The sequence below is a fragment of the Zalophus californianus genome, chromosome 16 (assembly GCF_009762305.2).
Source record: "Zalophus californianus isolate mZalCal1 chromosome 16, mZalCal1.pri.v2, whole genome shotgun sequence".
In the NCBI taxonomy this organism is placed as follows: Eukaryota; Metazoa; Chordata; class Mammalia; order Carnivora; family Otariidae; genus Zalophus; species Zalophus californianus.
The window spans coordinates 31,193,466-31,214,076 of record NC_045610.1 but is presented as its reverse complement, the minus strand read 5'-3'; the positions used below and the strand labels follow the sequence as shown (position 1 = coordinate 31,214,076).

The following is a 20,611-nucleotide window of genomic DNA, read 5'->3' as shown; positions in this document are numbered from 1 at the left end:
ATTAAAATTGATGACCTAAAGGTGACAACGGGGTATGTATACCTTATAATCACTTAGATTCTGTTATAAATAACAACCATACAAAGTCAAGTTTAAATCAAGTTACCCCAGATTGCTTTAACATTCTCTTTCATCTAATCAAATGACTTCCAAAGTAAGAAACTAAATTCTGTTATTAAAATGCAAAAGCTTAACACTCGTCAAGAAGGATTTTTATGCTAGTTCTCATAATTAGCATCTAATGCATAACTTTTTTCTTCTGTTTTAATGTTGACAGCTTCTTCCCTGTGATTCCTTAGAGGCAGATGAAATAGAAAGGCTTAAGCGTGAAAGAAATGATGCCTTGGAGGAAGTGAATACACTCAAGGTAATCTCCAATTTCACCTCCTTACATTTTGTTGAGAAAAAAGAAATGGAAGAATATTATTATATTTATTATAAATTATCAACTATTTGGTATTATTTGTGTTCGTATTAATATCAAATATTTTATAATTCACTTATTCAGTAGGCCTTTAAAGAGTCCCTTTTTTTGTTTACATACTTATTACTTATATTTCCCAATACCCATGTAAGACTCAGTGTAGACAGTGGTTTTTGCTCATTCCTATGGATCTGGCTTCTTCTCACTCCTTTTTGTTCTCGTATTGGTGGCAAGGATGAGAAACCAACAAAGATTAGATGAGTCAACAAAGCAAGCCATGACAATTTTGGATCCTTAAATGTTCACTGGGAAATAACAATTTTTCATGTTTGTGGGCATGTTTCAGAGGCCTCTCGTTTTGGTAACATAATTTGGAGTTAGGGTAATATGATTAAGAGAAAAAAAGACAGCGTGCCCAAATACACTTTAAGATTTGGGTTCTTTTTATATATTTTCATTCTGTTTTTAGTAGAATATTAAATTTAAATTATACCCTAATCTTCTTTTTTTTTAATTTTATTATGTTATGTTAGTGACCATACAGTACATCATTAGTTTTGATGTAGTATACCCTAATTTTCACAGAAACCCATTACATTTTTCAAGTCTTTAAGAAAAGCAGTATAAACTACTTGATTTACCCTTAACTCACCATAGGAGTATTTTTTTTTTTATTATTTTAAATTATTTTCTGAAATAAGTAAAATTCTGTGGTTATTTACTTAATTTTTATTAAAGCAAAATCTTTACACATCTCCAAAAAAAGAAGAAATTTCCTTCCTGCCTTAGTTTTTAAATTCCAACCTCTAGAGAAAGCCATTGTTAAACACACCTTGTTTGTCCTTTCAGAGACTTTTTCTTTATATGGCCAATTACATTTCTAAAAATAAATGTATATGTGCATTCTAACTTTTATGTAGATCTCTTCACACTAAACACTTTTTTACAACTTGCTTCCTATTTCTTTTTCTCTTTGTTGGCCTTATATCTTGGGCTACTTTTCAAGTTAATATGTGCAGATCTGCCAAAATCTTTCTTTTTTTTCTTAAAGATTTTATTTATTTGTCAGAGAGACTGAGCAAGCAGGGAGAATGGCTGGCAGAGGGAGAAGTAGGCTCCCTGCTGAGCAAGAAACCCAATATAGGACTCAATCCCAGAACCCAGAGATCATGACCTGAGCCAAAGGCAGACACTTAACTGACTGAGCCACCCAGGTGTCCCCTGCCAAAGTCTTCCTAATGGTTCTCCTGTCATCCAATGGTTCTGTCCTAGGTTATCTAGCCAGTTCATTTTTTTTTTTAAGATTTTATTTATCTATTTGAGAGAGAGAGAGAGAGAGCACGAGCAGGGGGAGGGGCAAAGGAAGAGGGACAAGCAGACTCCCCTCTGAGCAGGAAAACAAATGTGGGACTCAATCCCAGGACCCTGGGATCATGAGCTGGGCTGAAGGCAGATGCTTAGCCAACTGAGCCACCCAGGCGCCCCTAGGCAGTTCCTTAGTGATGAATATTTAGGCTACTTCTGGTTTTCCTCTACTTAAAATAAGTCCATCATAAATAGCTTTGTAGATGTATTGTTGGGCAATTTCTACAATTGTAAAAGTACAAACTGAATATACTTCTGAAAGTGGAATTGCTTTATTAAAGGATATGGACACATAAAATTTTATACATGTTACCAAGTTACCCTTCAAAAGGCTTTACCAATTCCTGTTCCTTCCAAGTATGTACTAGCATTCCATTACTAATGGAATATTTAAAAGACTTTTTTACAACTTTGAAACCACTTCTACATTTTTTGGTATAATAGTTAAGAATAAAGATGAAAAACATAAATTTAGTTTTAAGAATAAATTGATAATAATTTCTTCATATTCTCTTTGAAAATATCTCCAATGATGGCTATGTTGGTAAAATAGCATTTTATATAGTTCATCTCTGCATAAGCCATTAAATCTTTTTTTATTATGTTAATGACCATACATTACATCGTTAGTTTTTGATGTAGTGTTCCATGATTCATTGTTTGCTTGTAACACCCAGTGCTCCATGCAGAATGTGCCCTCTTTAATACCCATCACCAGGCTAACCCATCCCCCCACCCCCCTCCCCTCTAGAACCCTCAGTTTGTTTTTCAGAGTCCATAGTCTCTCATGGTTTATCTCCCCCTCTGATTCCCCCCCTTCATTCTTCCCCTCCTGCTATCTTCTTCTTCTTCTTCTTCTTCTTCTTCTTCTTTTTTTTTTTTTAACATATAATGTATTATTTGTTTCAGAGGTACAGGTCTGTGATTCAACAGTCTTACACAATTCACAGCACTCACCATAGCACATACCCTCCCCAATGTCTATCACCCAGCCACCACATCCCTCCCACCCCCTACCACTCCAGCAACCCTCAGTTTGTTTCCTGAGATTAAGAATTCCTCATATCAGTGAGGTCATATGATACATGTCTTTCTCTGATTGACTTATTTCACTCAGCGTAATACCCTCCAGTTCCATCCACGTTGTTGCAAATTGCAAGATTTCATTCCTTTTGATGGCTGCATAATATTCCATTATATATATATATACCACATTTTCTTTATCCATTCATCTGTCAATGGACATCTTGGTTCTTTCCACAGTTTAAGCCATTAAATCTTATGGTTCATCAGAACTTTCAGAGATGCCTGGGTGGCTCAGTTGGTTAAGCACTGAACTCTTGATTTTGGCTCAGGTCATGATCTCAGGGTTGTGAGATCAAGTCCTGTGTCAGGATCTGTGCTAGGTATGGAGCCTGCTTAAGACTCTCTGTCTCTCCCTCTCTCTCTCTCTCAAAAAAAACAAAAACAAAAATAAAAAAAAACAGCTTTCAGAAGCTCTTAGATCTTTTCATTTTCTTAATGTGTATCATTGTTAAATTTAGTGATATTTTTCAGTTTTTATTTAAATATCAGTACTAATTATTAGAATTTTAACTTAAAATTGCATTTATGTAACATTTAAACAGGGCTCCCCTAAGGAGCTCTTCAGTAAATCAGAGTTCATCTTTAAAGTCTACGACATGTAACTAAACATATCCTAATGTGACAGGACCTGAAATCCCAGATACAGCATATTCTATATTTTATAATTTCCTTTACCCGGAAACCTATCTGTTGGCTGAGAACCACTTGATTGGCCATGTAAAAGAGTGTACACAGCCATAAATACTTCTTCGAGGTAATATGTATTTCTACTTGTCTTACACACAGATAACAGAGGTTGTTCAATGAAGTTCATAGAGCATGTAGGTATTCTCTCATCACTTGCGACATCTCTATTCATGTCTGATTTGAGGCACAAATAAAAATAAAAACAAGATCATTTGATGCCAGTGGCTAATTTTTATTTGACGAGAATGATTTTTTAAAAGTGCTGTGGGCTTTATTTAACTTAAAGCCTTTCTGCAAAGTTCAGATTGCTACTGCTTTGCAAAGCTGAATGAAAATAGATGTATTTTCCATTTACAGATGCAAAAAAACTAGGACACAGAGTGAAGGTGACTTGCTAGAGCATGAGAGCCAGCAGTTTCTTGGCTCCTGATCTGTGGCAGATTCATTAGATTGCTATATTAAATTCATCTTCATATACCTTCATTTCGTATCTTTGATAAGAATGTGCTAAAATATACCAGGAAAACAGAATGCTTCTTATAAACATCGCAGTGTTGCCATGAATATTTACCACTCAATCTAATCTGCAAGCAATTCCTCTGCTCAAGTTTATAGTAAAATGGTCCTTAAATTACTCATAGTATTTCTGATTTGATCAATAAAATGTGGATTTATTTATGATATATTTTTAAAAGCTGGATGTTTTAGGGTAGGTGCTTAAATTAATTTTAATTTCAAAGATAATATTTTATTTGCATGCATAATATTATTTATTCTACCTTAGTAACTATTATTTTATATTTTGGTTACACTAGTCATATCTTCATTTGTATGGATAATCTTCCAAGCACAAGGTAAATTAGAAAAACAATAGTCAATCCAGTTTCATATGTCCTCTTTAGTGTAGTAAGAGACCTTTACTTCTAAGTTGTAATAATAATGCTCTTCAATTTGGAAGCTCTTTGGTGATGATTGCTATTGCCCAAAATTTAGTTAGTATTTACACATTTTCATCCTAATTGAAATATTTTGGAGCTCAGATTTTGAGATTGTACAAAATGGCTAATTAAAGTAACAGAAAATGCATTTATATCACAGTTGTACTGTAAATAACTAATTACTTTTAAATGGTATGTGTAAAGCCAGAAAAGTGACTGAGAACTGCATTTTCAGGTTGTAACAATTGGATGTTTGGAGAATTTATAAATGTTGAAATAAAGCCCTAAACATGTTACTCATTGATACTTCATAATGTGTTATTAATTCAGTGGTTTTTAAATATAGGAAAAGTTATTTGAATCAGAAAGACAAAAGAAACAGTTGACGGAAGAACTCCAGAATGTGAAACAAGTGAGTGCATGTATTATATATATGTGCTTTGTGTTAATGTGGGTAAACATATGCTGTATAATGTCAATCTTACAGATGTGAATAATATAGTATAAAATAGCATAAGTCTTAAAATCAATCACTTTCAGATTCTGTATCTGTGCTGAAGTCCTGCTATTACTGCTCAAAGAAATTGCTTTCAAAACCAGATAACCATGGTTATCAGAAGTAAATGATCAATCTTACTGCTTTTCTATTCTTTTTTCTTTCTCTATTATTTTTCCTTTTTCTATCCCTTTTTCTTTTCTTCTGTTACTCATACCTTACTTTATTAAAGAAAATACAAAACAAGGGGCGCCTTGGTGGCTCAGTTGGTTAAGCGACTGCCTTCGGCTCAGGTCATGATCCTGGAGTCCCGGGATCGAGTCCCACATCGGGCTCCCTGCTCAGTAGGGAGTCTGCTTCTCCCCCTGACCCTCTTCCCTCTTGTGCTTTCTATCTCTCATTCTCTCTCTCTCTCAAATAAATAAATAAAAAATATTTAAAAAAAAAAAGAAAATACAAAACAAGAAGAAAACCCTCCAAGTCAGAGCATTTTTTACTTTTATTTTTTAATAATAAAAAGTAAAAACTTATTTTTACTCTACATCATTCTTTACAGAATTTTAGGTGCCTTGCAACAAAGCAAATACAATGGCATTATCATAAAATAGATATACAAATAAACAAAATATTGATAAGGGTAGAAAGATAAAAAGAACATAGCTAGATATCAGTGGCAATCATCTGATTTTGAATTTCCCGAACATTATCTCCCCGGAAAACATAAAGTCAACAAAGAGAGCAAATAAAATCATATAGGACTCATACCTTCACTATGACTGTGACATAAAGTGCCACATCCTTCAAAGTACATATAAATAGAGTAAAAAAATTTCAACAAAGTCCTGCAGCCTTCCTGCCACTGAAACTTGGGATACAAAGAACAGAAGTGGTAAGCCTTAAGTGACTCTGAAAAAGAACAGGAAAAAACAAAGTAATTAGATGAGGTACAAACACAATCACCTCCAGAAAGAAATTGCAACAGTGAATGACAGAATCTAAGCACAGATCAGTATTGTGTGGTTCTCAGGACTTGAGAAAGTGTGCAATCAGAAGTGACAGCCTTGGAAAATCATTGCTTCTGGGGAATAACCACATGAACAGAAACAGGGTGGTATCCCTTGGAGACGAGGCAATAAGGAAATAAGAGGGGAAAATTAAAGATCTTGCAGAAATGAAAGAGAAACAAGACATACCAATCCTTTCCATCTACCCCCACCATGACCTTCAACAACATGATCCATAAAGAAACTGCACAGAAGAGGGTGCTGTTGAACTAAGAACTCTTTCTGTGCTGGAAAAAATAAAAAAATGAAGTAGGAAAAAAAAATTAAATCTGTCCCCCTTATTACAAAACAACTGTGAAAAATCATACAATATGAATTAAAGCTTTCCTTCTGATGAAAACTCTCCAAAACCATTCAACCACAAAGCTGAAGAAAACTAACACAACACTCAAAATTCAATTAAATATCCTCAAACAAAGCATTTGGCACTAAGAAAAAACACTTCAAATCAGAAATTTTAAAAAACTAGAATAGAAATGATATATTAAAAAAGCAAGAGGAAATAAAATGAGAGTTGGTAAAACTTAGGAAGGAATTAGAAGAAAAAGACAAAAACATACCAGAAATGAAAACTAAGTTTGTAAGTTGTCCAAGAAGTTATAGAAATGAAAAGGCATTGAGGAAAAAAAAAAATATAACCAGGAAAATGATAGTGAAATAAGGAAATTAAAGAGTTTCTTGAAGAAGTAAAACAACTGAACAATGCTAATATTTAGAACTATAATCCATAAAAACTTTACAGAAATAAAAGAAAACCTGTATCTTATTAGTGCAAACTAGAAGAAATCTGGACTAGAAAGATCAACTTTAGGACATATCCAGTAAACTTATTAGGCTTTAAAGATAGAGGGGAAAATGCACAGTGCCTCTAAGTGAAAAGATCAGACAACTTACAAAGACAGTAGAATTTGACCAGCATCAGCCTTCTCAACACAACAAAATAAGGCCACAGTAGAGAAACATTTTCAAGAAACTAAAGGAAAGAAAGTGTAAACCAAATTGTATACAGCCAAGCTGACTTTCAGATATCAAGGCCTGGAAAAAATTTGGAATGTGCCAGTATTCAGGGAATACTGCAAATATGTAGTATTCCTGAAGAATCTAGGAGAGGATGAGTTTCATCCAGCCAAAAAAATAACTGGATAACTTTGTCCAGAGTTTCCCAGAGAGTGAGCATTTCACAGATGTTATTTTATAGCTGAGACCAAAATGAGTGAGTTTGCAGGTAAAAGAACAACACATTAACAGTACATGTCTGACAAAAAAAAAAAAAATCAAAAGATGCAGTTTATTTTTAAAAAAATCAGAGGACAAAGGAGGGGGAAAAAAGGAGGAAAATAGAATATAACCACTCTGTTGTATAAGTAAAGGTATCATTTAAAACTGATGTCAAATAGTGAAAGATTAGGTAAAAATAGAGGCGATTTCAGGCACTATAAAAAAGTAATAATACAAAGGTAACCTATAGAATGAAAAGACAAATCTTCCTAAATACCAAAAGAAATTTTTTAAAAAGCAAAGGAAATACACAAACACATATAAATATAATATATGCACATAGTAATTTCAACAAAATATGACCGAATTGAGACCAAACATAATAGTTATCTCAATTAACATGAATGGGTTATTATTAAAACTATCTCATCTATTAAAAGGTTGTCTTAGGAAAATATATTTTACCAAAACTGACCTCAGTAGAGATGAAAAGCTTAACAGAGCAGTTTCTGTAATAGAAATAAAGTTATCAAGAAACTACCCTCTAGAAGAGGACCAGGCCAGATGTTTCACAGAGAAATTTAACAAAAATTTTAGCAATCCGAAAACTACATTAAGTGTCCTCTGAAAGATAAAAAAAAAATGAAAGAAAATTACCAAATTCTTTTTTTTTTTTTTTGAAGCTAGTGTAACATTGATGCCTAAACCTGATAAAAACAGCACACAAAAAAAGAAAATGCAATTAGACTAGAACAACAACTAGGGGCATATGAATTAGAAAAAATAAATAAAACCATCTGCTTGCAGATGACATAATAGTAATCCAGAAAACTGTAGACAATCAGTGATAAAACTAACTCAGTGAGGGGCACCTGGGTGGCTCAGTTGTTAAGCGTCTGCCTTCAGCTCAGGTCATGGTCCCAGGGTCCTGGGATCAAGCTTCTCATAATAAGAGAAATACCAGTTAAATCTACACTAAGATAGGACGTCCATCTTCTAGTAATGATAGAGGGAAACACTGGCGGAAGACATCTTCCAACAGAAAACAACTTTTAAAAACCCGGACGTTGTGTGGTAGGCAACTACCAAAGGGATTGGAGAATGAACATAATCAGACAGACTGCTCCTCCTGGCTGTAAGCCTGGAGCTAACATAGTCTGACACTTGTGGAAACGGACCACACTTAGAGTCACTTGATATTCTAAAAGGTTCACAGACAATTCCCTGGGGGAAAGATGCTTGTTACAATACATGGGGGTAAAATAAGGGAATATTTGAGGAAAAAAGTGAATCTCAACCCCTACCTCATGTCATACTCAAAAACGAACTGTGAATGGATTGTAGGTCTAAACATAGGAACAAAAACTTTTATGACCTTGGGTTAAGCAAAGTTATTAAACTGTAACCTAAAATTAGTAAATTTTATTATATTGAAATTTACTATAGATAAATTCTACCTCAACAAAGGTTTGTCTGATTGTTTTGTTTTTTTTTTAAGAAAAATCAGACCAATACCATTTCTCACCCATCACATTAGCAAAAATTCAAAAGCTTGACAGTATTCTGTTGGTGAGGGTGTTTCAAAGCAGTCATTCTCATTGGGAATGCAAAATGAAGAAGAACTGGTAGTTTTAACAAATCTACATATCATTTACCCTTCTACCTGACAATCTCACATCTAGGAATTCACCCTGGAGATATACCTCTAATAATATTCAAATACATATGCACAGTATTACAATATTATTTATAATTAGAAAATACTGAAAGCTACCTTAATCTCTCTTGAGTAATATGGAGTGATTTCCAGGAGATACTACCAAGTAAAAAAAGCCAAGTTCAAAAGAGTATAAATAGTATGCAGTATTTAATAAACAAGAGCAGTTACAGATCTGTTTATCTTTTATAAAAGACACCAAAGGAAGGATAAACTACACAGTGATGAAAGTGGTTATCTACAATGTGGGTGGACACATGGTGGATAAGATGTAGGAGGGACTGACACCTGTCTGAGAATAACTTTTTATATAATTTTTACTTTGGGGTACATGTTAATATTCAACACATTTAGAAAACATAGAAAAAGCAATAAAGATAAGAAAAAATGAACTTAAAGCTACACACAGACCAAAACAAATGAATCCATTTGTACTTCAAATGAATACCATATCCATGCTAAAGAAAAACAAAAGAAAACCAATTCAAGTAACTTATGAATACAGTATTTGTGTTCAGACTTTGACAGGTTGGGTTGAGTTGGAAAAGAAGTGCAAACAAATCCTGAAAATTTTTTAGTATTTTTTGTTGTTGTCTTAGTGGTATAGGCACAGCAATTCTTTTTTTGTTTTTGTTTTTGTTTTTTTTAGAGATTTTATTTATTTATTAGAGAGCACAAGAGGGGTGTCAGAGGGAGAAGCAGACTCTCCCCTGAGCAGGGAGCCCAATGCAGGACTCGATCCTGGGACTACGGGATCATGACCTGAGGTGAAGGCAGACGCTTAACTGAGCCACCCAGGCGCCCATGGGCAAAGTAATTCTGAAACCCATTTTAGATGTAGCATAGGTTTTAGCAAATGTGTTGATTGTCACTGAGAGCCAAAATCTCAATGAAAAAGCATAGATAATACAAAACAGAATGAAGGAAGTCACAAAAGAATCCTGTGGGTTGGACTGCAATTTGGAGGTGTTGCAAAGGCATCACTTCTAAAATACATAGGTATATGTGCATATGAATGTATATGTGCATGAATCTATATCTTTGCATATATGCATATATATATTCATTTCCTGGCTCTGTCAGCTGTAAGAACCAAGAAGCAGACAACCTAATAGCAGTGAACACATAGCATATCTAAGTGCCCAGATATCATTCACTACTAAAGGAACCCAGTTTCCTTGAAGACATGACTAATTTAAGCATTGGAGGAGGGTAAATACAAGACAAACTTGGAACATCTCATTTTGCCAGAAAATAAGGAAGTGCTCAAAATGACGGGGTCCTGTCCCAAGGAACAAGCTTGAAAAGGGCTCCTGCTGGTCAAATCTGGAAGAATCTTGAGTACCAAAATAATTAAATACAGTAGTGAATTGCAGACCATTGAAAAAATAGTAATTCATAAGTCCATTCCATTAGTAAATAGATTAATGAGTTAATTAATGGGGAGAAAGGAAAGTTCTTGCTCATTATAGACTGTTGTGTGCAGAGAGCCTGCCAGATTTGGGAAATCAGCATTTTGCATCTGTGTTAGTATAGACTGAATCAGGCTGGAGTCATCAGATGCTAAATCTAGGGGGAAATTTTGATGAAGAGCTGAGTATTTACATATTTACATGATTTTAAAGTAGTTCGCTATAAACTGCTTATTAATTGCTAGGGGAAAATAATAATTACACAGTAGTGAAATAAGACAACACCTTGACTGGTGCTAAAAATTGATAGTACCAATGAAGAACAGATGGAGAATGTGACTCCACATGTGAAACCTTGAAAAGGACACATCACCTACGTAGTATTCTGGCTGAAAATGTGTAACCTGAATCTAGCCATGAGGAAGCATTAGACAAACCCAAGATCAGAGATAGTTTAATTTTTTTTAAGTTTTTTTTTTTTATTTGACAGAGTGCAAGCAGGGGGAGCAGCAGAGGGAGAGGGTTCCCCCTGAGCCCCACTGAGCAGGAACCCGACGTGGGGCTCAGTCCCAGGACTCTGGGATCATGACCTGAACCAAAGGCAGATGCTTAACCAACTGAGCCACCCAGGCGCCCCTTAATTTTTTTAAAGGGGTGTGTGTGAGAGAGAGAGAGAGACAGAGAAGGAGCACAAGAGAAAGAAGGGTTGTATTCTTCAAAAATATCAATGTCATTAAAAAAAGAAGAAAGGCAATAAAAGATCCCAGATTAAAAAGAGCCTAAACAGGGAAAGTAAATACAAGACCTGACCATAGTAGACCAGATCCTGCACTGAAATGGGAAAAATGTTCTAAGGGATATTATTGGGTCAAGTGACAAAATTGGAATGCAGATGGTAGGTTAGGTAAAAGAATCAGTGTTAAATTTCCTAAGTTTGACAACTATACTGTGGTTATGTGAGAATATACTTAGGAAATACTGAAGTTTTTAGGGGTGAAGAGCCATGATGTATGTAACTTACCCTCAAAAGGTTAAGAAAAAAACTGATGCGTGTGTATATGTGTGCATGTGCTTATGTATATACATCTGTACGCATGTGTGCACGTGTGTGTGTGTGTGTTTATATATGAGAGAGATTGAGAATATGCAGAATCTCAGCAATAGCAACCTCTAAATATCAACAGCTTACAAGAGTACTTTATTTCTCATTCACGAACATGTTAGCGAAAGGATGAATCTGGTGAACTAGGTAAATCTGGGTGGAGAGTATGAGGATGTACTTTGTACTATTCCTAATTCTTGCAACTCTTGGGTACATTTGAAGTTATTTCCAAATAAAAAATGTTCAAAGTCGTCTATTTTTTGGTCAATTTTCAGACTCATTAAGTATTTTTGTACTGTGGTTGGTATGCTTTTTAGTTATTTTAATTCTGTATCTTTAATACCGGCATCAGTTTATGTGGCTAGACCTTTTTACATTGTACTGTTTCTTTGCATCCTGAAAAATTTTTTACATTTAGAACAAATTAGAAGGTGGGGTTTTTTCCTACATTTAATTAAAATTTTCTTTTCTCCTAAATGCTTAGAGCTTAAAAGCTTTAGAATATCAAGCATGTTTGACAAAATAATTACATTAAGGATTGGTTAAAAAATGAATCTAAAGAAAAATTAAGTTTTGCTTTTTTTTTTCCCTTGCACTACCTATTTCTTCCACTTGAGGCCCTCCTGTATTTATTTCTCTGAATGGATTAGTTTCTATTAGGGAAGGTCAGGCCTTCAGGAATAAATTATCGAAGACAAATCTGTATCAGAACTTAATATTTCATAGGAAAGAACAGGACATTGATAAAAAATAAGCAGGAAAAGGAATCTTATATGAAGAATGGTAAATTAGCATGAGGAGTAATGTAGGCAATAATGGGCTTTGGAGTTAGACCACACAGGTTTATCTGGATCCTGCCTCCTTTGCTCTTGATCTTGGGCAAGCTACTTCATCTCTTCAAGCCTCAGTTTTGTCATTTCTAAAATGAGTTTGATAATAGGATCCCTCACAAAACTGTCAGAAGTATTAAGATAAATAGTATAAATGTGTACAGCTCATAGTAAGCATGCAACAAATATAAACTACCATGGTCATTATTATAAATAATAGAAAAAGAAATACTGGGTGCTGAAAAAAGATGTGGGAATGATTTGTTTTAACCATTTGATTTAGAGGAGGATAATCTAATTCTGGCTGCAAGGATAATGAGACTTTTTATAGAGAGGGTAACACCCAGGTGCCCCAAGAATATCAATACTTAAGAATATTAACAGTAGGTTGGGAAGTAACTGAAGATCAGAGAAGAGACTTTTGTAATAGTGTAGACCAGCACTGTGCAATAGAGATATAATGAAAGCCTCCTATGTATTGTTAATTTTCTAGTAGTACATTTTTAAAACAGTAAAAAGAAATAAGTGAAATTTTAAAAAAAGAAGTAAGTGAAATTATTTTAAATATATTTTATTTAGTGTAATATATCTAAAATATGGTTGAACATGCAATAATATTAAAAATTTATTATAGAGATATTTTTACATTCTTTTTTCATACTGTATCTTTGAAGTCACTTAGAGCGTATCTTATTTTGTACACTAAATTTTCATTGGAAATACTGGGTCTGTGTTTAGATTTAATAAAATTTGCTATTGAAAAAAATAGATTCGTGTACCCAAATGTTCCAAACATACTTAAAAATTTTCTGCTAACTGCATACCAAAATCTTTTTCTTTTAATATTTGCATCCACAAGGATAAAACTTTAATGTTTTTCTAGAAGACTTCATCTTTCAAGCAAAACCATTTCCAAAAGTACATCTTTTCAAATTAAGTATATCACTAATTGTTAATACCATTAATAACAAATACAAAGGAGTATTGTATACATTGAAAGCAACTCTAAATTTCAGTATCAACTTAGCATACTTCAAATTTTTCTTAGTTTTTGTAACTAATTTATGTAACTATCAATAATTAAAACCTGCATATTGATTTTTGGTAGAAAAATGTGTAAAATCATTGTTATTGGTGTATATTATTAAAAGTTTTAATGTCAGTATAAATTCTTACACTTGTTCAGCTTCGCAAATAAAGTTTCCCTTTTCTTGGAGCTTTAAATTTAGCTCATTCATGTGCAGTGTGATAATTTTTTTGTCTTTGATTATTGGATATTAGGCAAGCATTCCTTCTGTTTTGTTTTGGTTTTTTTAAAGATTTTATTTATTTACTTGACAGAGAGGGACACAGCCAGAGAGGGAACACAACCAGGGGGAGTGGGAAAGGGAGAAGCAGGCTTCCCGCTGAGCAGGGAGCCCAATGCAGGGCTTGATCCCAGGACCCCAGGATCATGACCTGAGCTGAAGGCAGACGCCCAACGACTGAACCACCCAGGCACCCCAAGCATTCCTTCTGTTTTAAGAAAATTTTGATTTGAAATTAAAAGTGTGGTAAATCTTTGTAAAACTCTTCCACAACTCAGCCAAGGAGCATTGGCAAAGAACACAGGATCATTAAATTCATTGTCTTCTAAACTTAGTGAAGAGTCCTAGAATTTGTACATATATACTACACAATATTAACAACTGTATCCATGACATTTTTTGCACACTCAGCTTCAAAAAACTTTGCACAGATATTTTCCACATGTGTTGTACAGTGGAATGAAGGAAAAAAGAAAACAGTCTCTTGTTTGAAAATGTCAATAAATTTGAATTTTTGATCAAACATAGTTGGAGCACCATCCATAATGATAAACAATTTTATTCATTATGCAGCTGAAACTCTTCTTTGAAAGGTGTTAAAGTTAAAAATATCTAGACCACAAGCTTGATGTTTTAGGCTGCAAATTGACAACTTTTTTTGTCTTAAATTTGTTAAGTCCTTTAAGATAATACATGCATGACGCTTGAATTGGGTAGTGTCTCCTGAAGAAAGGTACTTGTAGTTTTCCAAATTTTGAATCAATGGATCATTGATATTGTTAGAAAGTTCTTGTATTCTATAGGCATTTGTTTTGTGACTTAATTGAAGATCTTCCATTTTTGGTAAAAATATCTCTTCTAGTCTTTTATCATAAATGAAATTACCATCTTGATCTAAAAATGGTTTACTCTTTTGTGCAACAATCCAAGCCATTTTATAGCTGGCCAAAGTTACAAATGTTCAACATTTACTTCTCTTTTTTTTTTAAGATTTTATTTATTTTTGACAGAGAGAGAGTGTGTACATGCAGGGGAAGCAGCAAGCAGAGGGAGAGGGAGGAGCAGGCTCCCACAGGGAGCCCACTGTGAGGCTCGATCCCAGGACCCTGGGATCATGACATGAGCTGAAGGCAGACGCTTAACTGTCTGAGCCACCCAGGCGCCCCTCAACATTTACTTCTGATTTCAGGTGACTGATTTTGTTGGTTTTGTTTGACTATTAAGAGAAAACTTCTTAACAGATTCACCATGTAGGTGCAAAAATGTCTCTTAATATTGTTCACTTTTTATATATTTAAAAATTTTCATCACAACAAACAGCTTTATAGATTGCAATTGCATGTATGATGAAATTTGCAACATACTTTCTTCTAGTCTCTATTGTCCTGATTATATTACTAGTTAATTCTCTCTATTTTGCACCAGAAATATATCTTTGTTTTAAATATAAAATTTTTTCCATATCTGCTTTTTTTTTTAAAGATTTTTTTATTTATTCATTCGAGACACAGAGATACAGAGAGAGAGAGAGAATGAGAGAGAGCATGAGCAGGGCGAGAGGCAGAGGGAGAGGGAGAAGCAGGCTTCCCGCTGAGCCAGGAGCCCGATGCGGGGCTCGATCCCGGGACCCCAGGATCATGACCTGAGCCGAAGGCAGACGTTCAACCATCTGAGCCACCCAGGCGCCCCCATATCTGCTTTTTTAAATAGAAAAAAAATTATATTCTAATAAAAATAAGCATTTCAATTTAAATACAAATTATGATTTACATTAAGTATTACTGTAACTCATGTTGCATAAAATATTCAGATAAGCACACTATTACATTGTTGCATTAAAAAATTTGAATTAATTCATTGATAGTAACCAGATCAGTTTATGTATACTACTCAAATGATTTACAGGCCTATCGAACACTACAGTTCAACAGTAATATCTTAAATGATGCAGCGATTAAAGTGAAACAGAGTTCTATCAAAACAATAAAGTTTTGTATAATAGAAAAATATTTTGTACTTAATTTTCTTAATTTAAGTGCAAACTAAAATTAAATTTAAAATTCAATTGACTAGCTATATTTCAAGTGCTCAATAGCCACATATAGCTGGTGGCTACCACAGTGGACAGTGCAAATCTAGAACTCTACGTTCTTGCTACTCAAAATGTGGTTCAGGACCAGCAGTGTCATTAACACCTGGAACTCAGAAATGCAGAGTCTCAACATGCTACCACAAACCTACTGAATCAGAATCCGTATCTAACAAGTCCTCGTGATTTGTATGCATTTGAAAATTTGAGGAGCACTCGTCCAGATAATAAGTAGTGGAGGGTTTCATCCAGTAGTATCAATGGAAATACACCAACAAGTTCTGTGTGAAAGATGGCATGAGGGTAAAGTCACCCAGACTTAACAATGATAGAATGTACAGTAATAGAGCAGTCAAGGCTTTATAATTTAGTGATTGAGAGACTGTGATGATTCATGCTATAATGAATTCATAGTATTCATAATGTTATTTAATGTATATTTTCCAGCTTAGCAAAAATAATTTAAAATATATGTATGTGTTTGTATATATAAACACATGCATACGTACTGGCACAAGAATTCATTTCAGAAATGCACACTTGCAATAAAAAATATACTACCCAAAATCAGCCCTGAAACTCTTCATTATTTAAATATATTGACCATGAATACCATTCAGCTTCTCTTATGTATATAGAATATTATTCCGTTTAAGATTTCAGTGATACAGATGAATTGTTAATGAAAGAGTTCCTATGCATTGTTGAGAATGCTAAAATTCTAACTTCTCAAGAATTAGTTTCTCTTTTCACAATTAGCAAAAGAGTCTTTAAAAATTACAAAAAGAGAATGTATATAACTCTTCTCTTAAAAACTTTTAAAAACCAGAATGAGTTATATGAAATTTGGCAGTTTCTTACCCTTTTTTTGGTATCCTTTTGAAGGTTTTTTTTTTTTTTGAACTGTGGAGAAGATGTTATAGCTCCCTTATTTATTTATTTTTAAGATTTTATTTATTTATTTGACAGAAACAGAGAGAGAGGGAACACAAGCAGGGGGAGTGGGAGAGGGAGAAGCAGGCTTCCCACTGAGTAGGGAGCCCAATGTGGGGCTTGATCCCAGGACCCCAGGATCATGACCCAAGCAGAAGGCAGACGCCTAACAACTGAGCCACCCAGGTGCCCCTTTTTGAAGGTCTTAATATGAAGTCAGCTCAGAACTAATAATTACACCACATAAATCCTTTAAATACATAGGTAGCCTGATTATTAAAACACAACTAGATTGATTTTCAATTTGTTTTATAATGATGGTTACCAGTTGCTTCCAAAGGGAGAAGAGAACACAATTTTATATCCTTTGTTCACTCACTTATAAACTTTTAATTGAATTATTGTGAGACAGTGGCCTGATCCTAAAAACAGAATAATCTCCCCCTTTTGAAGGTCCATTAGCTATTATAAATTATGGAAATTAATTTACCTTTATTTAGTGTAGTGGCCCAAAAAGAGAGCAGTGAGGAATTGAAAGTGAGGGAGAGAGGGGGGAAAGGAAGGGAGAGGGCGGAAGAAATGAATCCAAAGGAAAGGACACACTATGCAGAAATCCTTTCCCACTGGAAGGATCAAGTACCTTGTTTTTTTCAACCAGGGCTGGCGACTAGAATACTTAACTGTTCTGTAAGGAATTGGCTGCACTCTTCTCTAAAATCTCAGTATTTTTTTATGAGTTTTTATGCCTTACAAAATAACCCCACTTTGCTGTTGAAAATCGCGAGTCACAATTTCCCATGAAATTAGACTTCTCGTTATTTTTTCTTCAAGTTCTAACACCTTTTAACAGGCATGGGCTGTTCTTCTAACAACTTCCTTTGATCAACAACTTTCTAAGATGTCCTCCCACACGGACATTGTCTCAGGTTCCTTTCAGCAGTGTTTTATGACCTAAGGCAGCAGCGACCTGGTGAACAGTCCAAAGCCAAAGTATTCGGCTTGTCTGAACGAGCCTTTGCCCTAAGGAAACCATGGGAAATTGCTCATTTGGCAGCTACTTTAGGTTCAGAGAAGCCCAGTTGCAGTCGGCCTCACCTGTGCGAAGGTTGGGTTGAATGCTTGACAAGAGCATGAAACCCTGAGGCAGAAACGTAAGGTGAAATCAGCCCAGGAGTCTCTGTGGACAGTTGAGGTTGAACATGAACTTAGTCACAGCTGGTGCGGCTGGCATGCGAGCTGTCTTGGTTGATGGATGAAGCAACAAAGGAAACCAACAACAGATTAAATATATCTCTAAAGGGAACAACAATACCATGCAATTACTAAAGAGGTATTCATGTTTTCACACTTTTAGAGATGGTGTTCCTTTGTGCATTTATTAAAGAAACAGTAAAGCCTCTAACGTTCAGAAGTGGTATCAGTTCCCACACCCTTTTTATTTTTTCTGGTGATCTGAACTTTTTATAGTATTTCAGTATAGCCCTAGTAGATATTCTAAGATGCTGTCTCATCTTTAGAAAGGAAAAGAAGAAAACTACATCTATTTGATGTGTCAGTCTTTTCTGTTCTAAAAGGGTACTATAGTAAAATATTCCTATGTTTCCATTTCAGATGGTCACTTGTGACCTCAAAATGTCAACTTTGTTTTCTGTTAAAAACCCTCTTTACAAGCATCCCTCATGCTACTCTTTTATAGCCACAGCCACCTCCTTCTGTCCTCCCTCCGCTAACGCCTTGCAACCAGTAATCTGTTCTCTATCTCTATAATTTTGTCATTTCAAGAATGTTATGTAAATGTGATCGTACAGTATGTCACTTTTGGGCATTGGCTCTTTTCACTCAGCATAATTCCCTTGAAACACATCCAGCTTGTTGCATGTATCTATAGGTTTTTCTTTTTTATTGCCAAGTGCTTATAAAACTGGTAAAATCTAATTATGTTTGGTGGATTGCATCAATGAAGTCTCCTGATTGTGATATTCTGTTATGGTCTGCAAATTATAACCATTGGAGGAGGCTTATTGAAGAATACAGGGAACCTCTCTGTATTATTTCTTACAACTGTGTGTAATCTACAATTATCTTTAAATGATTTTCTTAAAGCCCAAAAAAAGCATTTTTAAGAAAAGAAATTATAAAGCTCTTATAATGATAGACAGCAATCTGAATGGAGAAACTTATTTAAAAAAAAAACTTGGTCGAATTTATTTTTAAATGTTAATTCCCTTTTTGTGAATCAAAATATGACCCATGTATTTTCCAACATTAGACTTTGCCCAAGAAACTGCCTAAGTTAAAGACAGCTTGCTTGGAAAAGGAACACAAGAACAGCCCAGTTGGCATCCCTGTTTGCCCAGACACCAGCCATCTCCAGCAATCCACTGGACATGAATGTGGCATTCTGATCAAGCACTGGCAAACAAAGATGTCTATTTCAGAATCCCCACTCCCAAATAGTTTTCTTTTTAATGTAGAAAAGGTGTTACCATTTTAAGAAAATCTGAGCAAAATTTTATTATCCTGTTGATACTACAGAACCCATTTGAATGGTGTCAGATCAATTAGAATCACAGAATTTTCCAAGTTAGAGGAATTTGGAAGGGAAGTGATCTTATTCTCCACAGAAACCTTCCAGTTCATTTGATGACAGTATTTTCTGTAGTTGTTTGGCTTACTTAGAACTGATGTTGGGGTTCTGGGTTCCCTGCTGTGAGCCGCTTATTTTCTGGCTGCTCAGGGTTCAATTCAGCAGTCTGTCATCAATCGTTTGACACATCCCTGGTAGCAACTTATAGGGGAGACTTGGTAAAGGAGTCTAAGAAACATTTATTAAATGCTCTTTTCTATGGATGCACTGGGAAAGCTAGATGTACTCTTTGCGAAGAACTCTCATTCCAGTGAGAAGTAAAACAGAGCAAAACCATCACTTCCTAGAAAGCGCTGCAGAATAGGTGCCCTCTAGCTGGTGAGTTGTCAAAGGCAACCAAAGTAGGCCTTACTCCCCGCAATTTTTCTATTTAATGTAAAAAAAATAAAATAAAAATCTCTAAAATTTCATTAGTTGCTAAGAGAGCACCTTTCAGGGTGTGTTTTAAACATCTATGTAGATGCCAAACATTTTATGTTTCTTGATGTGAGAGCAGTATATTATTAATTTGCTGACAAACTAGTAAATTTTACCCAAGGAGGAAGTAGTGATAAGGCAGTTGACACTATAAAACTCTTATCTTGGCAGTTTCCTACGTGAGAAACACTTTCAGTACTCTTAACTTCAATATGGGACTCTTGACATTGGGTTAAGTGATTTATTCACAAACTATTTTAGAATTAAAAACAGGACTTCTCTAGTCATCCCTAACCCTACATAAATAAATCACCCTATTTGAAAATACTGTACTTTGCTTACTCTCATCCATGTTAGATACCAAGGATTGTCTGTGACCATGAGTTCCAAATCAAATGGTGAATTCCATCACAATTCTTTAATACTGAAGGTAGCCGATTTCCTGTTCTGATGGCTAGTGACGTTCTGCCTCTCCTGACCATATGCCCTTCATGTTCTCTCCTCTTCTTTCTCCTACTGCTTTTGCTTCTGCACTTCTCTTATATTCTTTTTTTTTAAGATTTTATTTATTTATATGACAGAAACATAGAGAGTGAGCACAGATAGGCGGAGCGGGAGGGAGAGGGAGAAGCAGGCTCCCCGCTGACCAGGGAGCCTGATGCGGGTCTGGATCCCAGGACCCTGGGATCCTGACCGGAGCCGAAGGCAGCTGCTTAACTAACTGAGCCACCCAGGCGTCCCATGTGCTTCTCTTATATTCTTAATAATGGTTTTCCCCTTTTCCCAAAAGATCTCCTTACAGTGTTAACCCTCTTTCTACCAAATCTGTTGCAAATATGTTCCCGTATATATAAATTGCCTTTCTTTTTCAAAGTTTTT

The 20,611-nt window shown here is 34.9% G+C and overlaps 1 protein-coding gene across 6 annotated transcripts in view; it reads left to right on the top strand.

Moving 5' to 3' along the window:
- The window catches only part of STXBP4 (syntaxin binding protein 4), a 228,133-nt gene that overhangs the window by 71,707 nt on the left and 135,815 nt on the right, over nt 1–20,611 (top strand). For all 6 annotated transcript variants that reach the window (XM_027568028.1, XM_027568027.2, XM_027568031.2 and 3 more), the window contains 2 exons: nt 278–367; nt 4,847–4,912. In XM_027568028.1, coding sequence (XP_027423829.1) covers nt 278–367; nt 4,847–4,912 — 156 coding nt within the window. The remainder of the gene's footprint in view (nt 1–277; nt 368–4,846; nt 4,913–20,611) is intronic.